At 31.5% G+C, this 11,222-nt stretch overlaps 2 protein-coding genes across 2 annotated transcripts; both read right to left on the reverse strand.

The window, feature by feature from the left end:
• Positions 1-3,930: 3,930 nt before the first annotated feature.
• Positions 3,931-5,364, reverse strand: LOC115447843 (NADH dehydrogenase [ubiquinone] 1 alpha subcomplex subunit 2). Its single transcript, XM_030175081.2, has 3 exons — positions 5,126-5,364; positions 4,949-5,055; positions 3,931-4,073 (listed from the first exon to the last, which is right to left on the reverse strand). The coding sequence occupies exons 1-3, from the start codon at positions 5,203-5,205 to the stop codon at positions 3,991-3,993; spliced, it is 270 nt and encodes an 89-aa protein (XP_030030941.2). The 5' UTR covers positions 5,206-5,364; the 3' UTR covers positions 3,931-3,990.
• A 539-nt stretch (positions 5,365-5,903) lies between these two features.
• Positions 5,904-10,865, reverse strand: LOC115447840 (DCN1-like protein 1). The gene is made up of 3 exons (XM_030175079.2): positions 10,769-10,865; positions 10,026-10,625; positions 5,904-8,292 (listed from the first exon to the last, which is right to left on the reverse strand). The coding sequence occupies exons 1-3, from the start codon at positions 10,769-10,771 to the stop codon at positions 8,098-8,100; spliced, it is 798 nt and encodes a 265-aa protein (XP_030030939.1). The 5' UTR covers positions 10,772-10,865; the 3' UTR covers positions 5,904-8,097.
• Between the last annotated feature and the right edge of the window lie 357 nt (positions 10,866-11,222).

Here is an 11,222-nt window from a genome sequence, read left to right on the forward strand (position 1 = left end):
CCTGCGCTGCGTAAACGGTTAAAGTTATGCAACAATGATGTATGGCGGGATTGTTCCACTTAAAAAGTTCTAAAAAATATATTATAAAACAAAGTCCCCCGCTGAATCTGTTTGTCTGAACGTGTTAAACTCAAAAACTACCCAACGTATTAAGATGAAATTTGGTATGGAGACAGTTTGAGACCCGGGGAAACTACTACTTTTATAACGAAAAACTTTAGCCTGAAAAACTTTATAACGAAAAACTTTAGCCTGAAAAACTTTATAACGCGGGCGGAGCCGCGGGTAAAAGCTAGTTATGTATATTTTTATATTTCGTATTCCTTAATTATAATAGTTGTGTACCTCTTATTGTAAAATACAAAAATCATAATTAATTCTAATATTTCATTTGGTACAAATTCGACGGTTATTTTAAATTACTTATACTTAGATATAAAGGTGAGAACATGAAAAATGCATTGACAGTCAGTCATGTGACTAAATAATATTATGGTCTAATAATAATAATAATAATAATAATATCAGCCCTGTATTATATACTTGCCCACTGCTGAGCACGGGCCTCCTCTACTACTGAGAGGGATTAGGCCTTAGTCCACCACGCTGGCCTAGTGCGGATTGATAGACTTCACACACCTTCGAAATTCCTACAGAGAACTTCTCAGATGTGCAGGTTTCCTCACGATGTTTTCCTTCACCGTTAAAGCGAACGATAAATTCACAAAGAATACACACGTGATTTTTTAGAAAAGTCAGAGGTGTGTGCCCTTGGGATTTGAACCTGCGGACATTCGTCTTGGCAGACCGTTCCACACCCAACTAGGCTATCGCCGCATTAATATATAATTATGGTCTATAGAATTTATATTCTTTTGTCTGTTGATACAGATGTCTTTTATCAATTTATACTTTCTTTGGAGACGGGAAATGTGCTAGAGGGATGGTAATAACAGTGTAGTCTAAATATAATCTCAGTCATTAAGAGACAATTGCATACCTCAACGGTGCCAGAATTATATCGTGCTTGATTTATTTGATGCACACCGACTGATCACGTAACACGTCTTAGTTTGTCACTACAGTGGGCTTTTTATTTATAATGAGTAGTTGCTATGGAGTTCAGAAGAAAAATGTGATGAATAAATACTGAGGTCGAAATAAAGTACCTAGTCGTCTTTATAATAGATTAATAATAGGGTATTTTTCTCATTTTTGTTCTTGTCTTTATGATAATTTGTCATAATAATTCTAATACAGAAAGAATGATTAGAATCCATTCAAAAACCAACCAATTATAAGTCTAAATTTCGGTAGGAGTAAATGTAGTGAAATGAGAAGAGGCGTAATACGCGCATGTGACGTCATCGGAAATTAAGATGCGTGCGAAAGCGATGAAGCGATAATTCCACTACGCGCACAATCCTGCACATTGCAATAATTGAAATATGAATTACTGCTTCATTTCTTAACGAATGATAATGCATATTTCACAGAAGGGCTTCTTTTTGTACAACTCTCTGTAACATTTAAAATAATGTACAAAATCGAACATAGGCAAATACCCTATTGTAGATATATTAATATCTTAATTTGCCGAATACTGCTTTTTTCACATTAAAACTTGGAAACTAAATGATAATATATAAAACATGTTTTTGTCTTTCTATACTTGAATTACAATATCAACAGTAAATTAACCAGCCGAATCTGACTATTATGTCTTATGTGATTTGAGCTTTATTTTACAGAAAATGAAGAAGCCGATAACGGCGTTTGGCAAATATTGACGAAACTTGTGTAATACTTATCAAAACATAAATTACAAGTCATCTTATATTGATTGACATAGTAAAGATATAATTATTTCCTTAAATTTTAAGATGAATTGGCGTCGGGTTACAACATTTGTTCTAATTATTAAATTGTTAAATTAATCATTTTAAATACATAAATATTTAAATTAAAATAAATTGTACCTAATCAAAACGACTTATGAATCTTTTTGTGTATAGTTTTTTTTTAAATAGCATGTCATTGTTTTATTGCTGAACAAAGACTCCAACCTTTCATGATAAATTAAATTAGCAAATTTATTTTAACATGTAAGAATAGCATGGCTTTTATAATTGTTTCGAGCTTATATAATTGTAAATGTACACTTATTACGTCACTATAACACAGAACAAATATCAAGCTACTTCGTCTTATTTATTTTATACAATTCGAAACGTAGCGTCGGTTGAAAATTATAATATAAAAAAACGACGATAAAATCCGATAGATAGTTCCATTACTTTGGTGCTATATTGAAAATTATTCACTGAATACGATCTAATTATTGTGCCTTTGAAGACGAGTTGCTTGTAATACGTCCGCTATAATTAAGGCAAGCATCATATTTAAGGTAACATAAGGAATTTCAATAGTGTGTTCTCAGCTTCTGCATCAGATAGAGCTTGGGTTTTGGTAATAAAATATTTTCAAATTATGAGAGGAAATGTGCATGATCATAGAAGACGTATGGACCGACATAGTAGTCACATACGACAGAGCTCTTTAAATATGGATTAATAAAACATTTGCCTAGAACTTAAATACAGCCTTGGTTTGTGAGACATTCACAGTTATTAGATATATTTGTAATGTGATTTTCGCATAAATATTAGAATTGGTGTTGTAGAAATAAATGTTTTGTATTTTGTTAGTAAAGCTTATTTTACTTTAACTATAGAATTTCCATAAAGGAAGTTATAAGTGCAAACTCCTTCCCTGCCATCTGTAATAAGGATATGTCTCAGCAATAATACAATTTTTATTATTTGGTTGTATAGAACAATGTTTCAAGTATACAATTGATCAAATTGTTATCATGGGCACTACTTATATAAGTACATAACTTCGTAAACTTTATAGGAAACAGGGTGCAATATTTCATAATACTATATTTGTTATTGTTGTATAAGTAATTGTAGATTAATATTTCAGCTTTTCTAATGTTGTATGTATAAATACTATAAGGATTGCCTGGAAGGCCTGGGATTTATATAAAAAGATCAATATTTCTTGGTACTAAACAGTTTTAGTAAGTATATCAGAATTTTAATTTTTTTAAGAATACTAGCATGACTTACTAAAGCTTAGTCTGTACCTGCAGTTAAAATAAAAAAAAATATTTTTGCTATTGTGTAAAAATTGTTTATTGTGATTTTTATATGTAACTGGAATAAGAGAAAAGCCTGCTATCTTTTGGGAAATTTTAAAATTAATAATCTAAATATTATTTTATACCCATACCGGATATGATCATGTTACCACTAGCACTTATGCCATTCTGATGTTTTTATACTTATTATTAGTGCAGTATTTAGTGAAAACTGTGTACAGTAGTACCTTCGTGTTTGTCTTGTAGTTTTAAGCATAATAAATTATAATTCTTATAAATAATTTGCCTTATTTCTTTTAATAATCATAGAATTTGTTTTTTGAATTATGGTAGAATTTTTGAGTATTTTTGCAGCAATGACCATATTTTTTTAATATAATACTTGTAAGTATTTTCAATAAAACACCCTTGCAAAAATGTTTGGTAGATAATAGAATAATGAATGCGAAAAGAAACTTTTTGCAAAAGTCTCAGGTCTATGAGGCACATATGCATACTCGGTTTTTCCCTTATTATGTACACATTGTATGTCAATCAGTATTGTGGCGTGGATTCTAGTTGCCCGGGTGGACCCAATATTTACCACCCCTAGCACCAGATGAGGAAAAATACCATTTCAACAAAACAAAGTTTAAAATTGAAATAAACTTTTTCTTGCTTTATTTTAGACATTTTGCCACTCCCCTAAAAGATTTCACTTGAATGCCTCTGCCGCCCTAAATGTTCTATTCTACTGGTGTGTAAGTATTTTTAGTTTAAAGACATTTAAAATAAAACAATGTATTCATTTAACTAAAATATATACATAATCAAATAAAAGCTATTCACTTTACTAATTGTTTGATGGTTGCCATGATGTCACCAGCAGTTAAGTTTGTGAGAGCAGCGCTGCGTTCAGCTCCTTTATCTGGAAATATTTATAAAAACAAATTTTTAAAATGGAAGATAAATTATACTGATATACTACTGCTTTTAATTTATTGTTTTACAAGTGGATCAGCATTGCGATCCTTGTGAACAAAATAAATATAAAATATTATGAATTTGTATGTAAATCTGAATAGTGTATACTAATACAAATAAATACAAGTCTACTGAAAGTAGTTTAAGTTATAAGCTATTTTTTATTTTATTTTAACAACACAAACAACTAAAACACAATATTACAAGTTCAAATTCTATCAACTATAATTCTCAAAATTCATAGTACTTCTACTATCAAATAATGAATCATGGTAGCCACATTTAGACCCATTTAATAATTAACCATATTATAAGGTTGTTACTGTTATTGAGCAAGACGTTTAAGGACATCCATCACTTGGTCAGGAGTTAGATCATTCAAATCTTGGCAACATTCTACACCATGCTCTGGAATTGATTGTAACATTATATATATTTTTCTAGATAAATTTCCAGTGTTTCCCAATATTGAATATCATATAAATTAGCCCCATATACACAGCATTACATGGATAAAAATAACATATTAGCCTTGTATTATGCTGGCTTGGTAAAAGTTCGTAGATTTTACATACCTTTGTGGTTGCTTAACAGAATTTTAAGGTATGAACATTTTTAGGTTTCTTGCTTCAACATTAAAGTAACCAATAATGCAATTAACATTGAATGAAAGTAGTTTCAGAAGTCCGATACGGAAGGCCTAGCATTTAACCTTACATTTACTTCATTGGCAGTTGTTCTGGCTTAACTAGCCACGGTTGCTCTGAGTAAGGAAGAAACTAGTCTTGGGAAAACATAAAACGTAATAAAATTACTTACCGTAGCGAGCCCATACTCGCGGTTGGACGCCACTACACTCGCGGATCAGAATCGGGAAGTTAGGATTCTCCTTCTTGATGTTCACATAGTTGTTCTTGATAAATTCCCTAGAATAGCATTGATGTTTAAAAACGAAATTTGAGGTTATTTCAATGTTTATGTAATCACAAACTTTACCTCACGCCCTCTGACTGCTTGCTTGTTTGGCACAGATGAATCCTGAGTTCCCTTAAAGCGCCGCCTAAGCGTAACGACATCCTTATTAATTTATTTCAGTGTCTAATACGATTTTCAAATGAAAGAAAATGTCTAGTTTTTCCAATCGTCAAATTGTGACATTGGCATTTGACAAAAAAAATATTGCGCAAACGATATACGAGCGTACAGCCACAATAACAATACGTTCCCTTACTTGGATGAAGTGGAATAATCTTATATAAAGAAAATGTGATTCGTTTTCTACAGCCTGCTTTTTATAATAATTATGCATTACTTTTGGTTCGCGATTCCATTTCCGAGCCGAGGTTCGTAAACCACCCAAAAGTCCTCTATGCGTGTAAGCCGACTCTTGTCAGGCTACAAAGGTATGTAATATTAAAAAAAAAAAAATATGGTAGGGGTGGAGGCGAACCGGATAATCGCCCAAGCCTTGCATCGGTAAGGCTGCACCGTCACTGCTTACATATATCCAAGTTTCCAAATTTGTGCACATATATTTTTTTATATTTCCCTATTAGCAGGATTGGTTTACTGAACGGTGGTTACTTTAGACAGATCAGTCTTGTCGAATTACTTAGCACAATATTTTTAGAGTTCAATGGTTTGGTGTACAACTTACCATACAATAACATTGTCTTATATAACTGCAACATCTGCCTAGTTTGGTTTCGCATAAAGAAGGCGATTGACATTGGAGTACAATCAGTCACAAAATAGTTTTTCAATTAAACAAAAATTATTTATTTAACAATTTACTGTAATTAATACTCATTACATCAATTTCATCTTTTGTACATTAAAAACTAAGTACCAAACATTTTATTACGATTTTAATGTTAATCTAGCAAGCAACAGCACTTTTCTAGTAACATTAATAATTCTATCGAAATTAAAGACAAGTCCACAAATTATGGAAATTAATTATTAAAATGTGTAATTACTAAGTTTTATTGGTCTGTTATATGGGCGAGGGTAAACGCACTCCTATTTGACTTGCTGTTTTAAAGAAGGACTCTAACATATGGGGATGTACTCAGAAGACTAAATAAAGATACTTAGTATGAGTTGCATGACATAAACATGGATAACACAGGAATAAATCAAAAGCTATAATAAATATGGGTTAATGTTAAACACTGATGTTAAATCACAGATCGAATGCCACACCTTTTTACACAAATTACTGGTTTCATGAGAACGAAGTGCAACAGCTGGCGGTAGATTTTCGAGCGGCTTCCTACAACTTAACTCTTGTCTATGGCAACAAACGCAGTTGCAAGGCACAATTTACTATTATATTTTAAAATTTTAATAAAATTTTTATATTTTACCCACCAGCTGAACAATAATGTAACATTAATTCTGATTACACAATAAAAACAATCCTCAAATTAGCAAAAATAAAATAATTCCATATATTCAGTGCTTTCCAATAATTGCACGTTTATTTTTCGTTAAAATTGCACAATACCCCAGTTCCCAAAGGATCAGTAGTAAACAATAAAAAAGAATTACAAAACAATGTGCCAATTCCAACAACAAATAAATGCGCAGTATTACTATGAAATTGTTTAATAAATTAAAGATGAGATGTTAAAGAGCGTGTACACTGCATAAGGCATTTCTAAAATAATCCTGAACTAAATAAAGTAGCAATCTTGATTATTCATGGAATCAAGACCTTTTTTATTAAATTATATATAAAACATGGAAAAAATATTTATTAAAACATTTCCTTTGGACAGATTATTGAAAATGTAGGGTGAAATGTATGAGAATCTCAGTAAAACAATTGTCAAAATTACGCAGAGAATAACGAAAAAAAACAGCGCATTGTTCCACCCACCAATGCCACGTGCAAAATTGATCTTTACTCCATAAGAAAAATGTATCCCCATGTCAAAGCTGCAAACCAAAACAAAAACTAAATAGCACTAAGTTTTTATAAAATAAAAAAATGTAATATTATTAATTGTGTATATACATATTTACATTCTTAATTTAACGCCATCCCTATCATGTAGACAACCATATTATGTAGGTTTGTGGCCAACAGTCGATATTGTCGGCTTCATCCGTTAAGCTTCAAAAATATCAATTCTCTAGACAATTTTTTAAGATAACTTTGACTTTATACATTTGATAAAAACCTTTGATTTTATACCTCAACAGGTAAATAGATTCAACGAACGTCTACACGAATGAATTTAACTATCGGACGATTATAAGAGCTTTATACAGTTGAGTGTAAAGTAATTGAAACTATAGCAAATTATTCTTTTCACAGAATGGTCGATGCACTGTTGCTAGTGTGATATTTTTTTAACAATGTTTTCTTCTTCACTATACAAGTGAGTATGAATGCTTTTATTTTCAAATTTATTTATAATATAAATTGAACTAATTTTCAATTAGGCCAAAGTAGCAGAAAATGAAAAGCAGTGAAAATAGCATGGAAAAATAAACGAAATATTTTAGATAAACAATCACACTTGTCGTGAGAATAGGGAAACTGAAAGTTATTAAATTGATTTATTGCCTGCTATCAGTTAATATCATTATCAGTTGAATGTGTTTATTATAAAGTTTTAATATAAATAAAACGATTAAATTTCTCTATCTACATATAATGATCCTAGACAGATCGCAACATCAATTTTCATAAATATCTTTAATATTACAGTATCACACGCAACAATACAGAGAGCATACCATGTGAATCCTACCATTTTACCACATCAATTTAGTCAGCTACACAAATCGAAAATGATGAGTATCGCGACCCACTCCACTGTACACAGCTCAAAACCATATAACACGAAGCGGGACAGTAGCAACAATAACCACATCCGCAAGCTGATGCTTTCACTTAGTTCGTCATCAGCAAGGGTATCTGCTGCTTCGTGCCGCTGGTGGCTGTACGGTGACAGCTAGCCGGACGCTGGCTCCAGGGCCTTTAGCCCATCCGCGGTGAGTCCCTGCTTCTGACACCATTCCACAAAGTCGTCAATGAGTACTGGCCACGCGCCCTCCGCGTCGTAATTGTTCATGCCATCATCAATTTGTGTGGCAAAGTCTAGTAGCAAATTCCATGTGTCTTTTGGTATGGATCTTTTGTGATGTTCCTGAAATTTATTTATCAAAAAAAATCAGTATAACATTATAGAAGATATAATGGGTTCGCTCTTCATGTGTTTAAAATTTTATATTATAGATTGGTTTTTATGTATGTAACTATTGCCATGAAACAAAAATGTATATGTGCTCTCTAAAAACCATTGCATACACACCTATCCATACAGATTTGTGTATATTATGTGCCAAACTGTATATAGCTGCTACAAGAGTAATATGAATCGAAATATCCCCAATGTACAACCACAACATGAGTACATGATGTGTGAATTAGATGGAAAAAAATTATGTTGGCAAATTATCACCATATGTTTTCAGTTACCTCATTATCATAAGAAAGATAAGAAACCTCAGAAAAAACTGCATTACTACCTACTAAAGGAGACCAAATGTGAATGTATTTTTGGCATAGTCTTATCGAGCATATTACTTTGACCTCATTAAAAATTTTACATACCAGACTTTGAGGAAAAAATTGACATAACTACCACCAAGTTCAGTAAGCGTTCAAATGACCTAATTGTCTTTGCCTCTGGGCATTATTCTGAAATATTTATTTCAGTGCACATTCTAACTATATTTATTTATTATACATATTTTCATTACTTATAATTCTAATGTGTTTATGGTTTTTTTTAAGTATTTATATGAAACATAATTATTTATAATTAAATACTGGCAATATACAATAAATATTTGACAACAAATAATTAAAAAAGCCTCTCCTGTATAAATTGTTAGTACAATATTCTTCCTATAAGGCTTGTTATGGAGTATTGAACCTATAAGGGAAATAAAATACATTCATTTACAAACAAGATAATAGTTCTTCTCAATAATAAATGCTGTTGCTGAGCCAATTTATAAAGAAACTGGCATCATACCAAGTCAAAGCAAATACTAAACATATTTGATTATTAAAAGAATAGACATAGTGCTGGTTGTTGACAACCATCTGTAAACATAAATGTTGATATTATTGAGAAGTATTGAGTCAAAATATTTAGACATTAAAGAATTTACATATTCACAGTGGAAAAAGTGGAAGTTCATCCTGAGGAAACCTGCACATCTGAGAAGTTCTCTATAGGAATTTCGAAGGTGTGTGAAGTCTACCACTCGCACTAGGCCAGCGTGGTGGACTAAGGCCTAATCCCTCTCAGTAGTAGAGGAGGCCTGTGCCAAACAGTGGGCAAGTGTATAATACAGGGCTGATATTATTATTATTATACAGTGAAAAAATATGAAAAAAGTGTAGATCTAGTAAACAAATGTGAGTTATAAATTAAATAAGTTTTAGAGTAACCTTTCAAAATTTTATAAAAATACAAAGAATATTTTACTTATTAGATTTGGTTATGAAATTATTCTAGCACTTATTTACACATATTAAAACAAATTAACAAATAATTTAGATCTATAGCATGATTTCTAGGCATATAAACTGATAAAAAGTATCAAGAAGTGATAAACCATGATTCACTCATTACAGAATTTAAAGTAATGATGCACAATGACTTGGTAACATGTAACAGTTTCATATAAGTGATGATATAAATAATACTTTAATCAATTCTATAAAATAAACACATACCTATTTAACATACAAAAGATTTACACTGAGACACTATCACATATCATTGTTTTCATTTAATTTATAATATGAAAAATTGAGTAATCATCTGTAGGGCTTGTGAAATTTAAGTTAAAAAGTATTACTCACCGTAAGAAATTTACACCAAGCATCAAGGAATTTAAATCTCCCACGGAGCACAATATTCCAATAAGCTATCGCCATGTCCAAATCCAGACCCTTCTGACCCGCGTTTTTGGCATAATTGAATGTAAAATGATAGAAATCCTTAAATTTGTTTGTATCTTTCAATTCAGACTCTAGTGTTGGCAATTTAGCTTTTAATTTATCTATGCTGTCCACCCCCAGCTCTAGCAGTCCTGTCGTGAACTCTTCTTTAGTGAACTCACATTGCACTGCTGCTTTGCACTTCCATGCTATGATCAGAACTAATATGGATTCTGGACTAAGGTTTAGGTCTTCTAAAAATTTCATTACTCCGTCCGCTGTTATTTTATCATTCTCTTGTTGGTCTCTGTACTTGTTGAAGAGTTGCTCCAGTTTTTTCCTATCCACTGACCCTTTTACGGGGTCTTTGTAATACGCTTCAGGATTTTGAAAGTAGTTGTCACTCGCTAGATCCAGTTTCCAGTCGTTCTGGGATAGGCAGTATATGGCGGTGCTTTCGCTCGTCTGCGTGAACGCGACAAACCTCTTCACTTTGTCTCTCTGTGACGATTTTAATTTATTCTGAAAATACGAACGTCACATCATAACCTTAACATTGCTTACCTGTCATCGACCTACGTAATCTAAACAAAATTCTATATTTAAATTTTGTACCAAACACATGTCAGACTCAATTTAGATGTTATTTCTACACATCTACTCACCATTTTCGTGAGATATTGTTATTTTATAATGACTTTCACTGTTATTTCGACATCGGAACCAAAGTGAAATAACAATCATAGACAACTGAGGTGTTACCTATCGTATTTTTCGATATTTACCTCCATTGTAAAATTACTAAAGATGTGGTTTTCATAAATTATTATAATCATACTATGCATATAAAATTATACCACTTTCATAAGTTATTCAAAATAATAATATCTGACCTGTGTATCATCAGCTAGATGCAGAATAAATTATTTTCTAATTTGAATCCATTTCACAAAATCTAATAAAAAATTAACCATGCAACATTGAATTAGGCGAAGGAATTAGGTATGTAGCCATAGATTTTTAAACGTTTAGAAATATAATTGATAATGATGAACAAACAATCCGCGCTAAATGTATATTACATTCAATTAAAAATCTTTAATAATAAGATATATATAG

Source organism: Manduca sexta, chromosome 28 (genome assembly GCF_014839805.1).
Source record: "Manduca sexta isolate Smith_Timp_Sample1 chromosome 28, JHU_Msex_v1.0, whole genome shotgun sequence".
Classification (NCBI taxonomy): Eukaryota; Metazoa; Arthropoda; class Insecta; order Lepidoptera; family Sphingidae; genus Manduca; species Manduca sexta.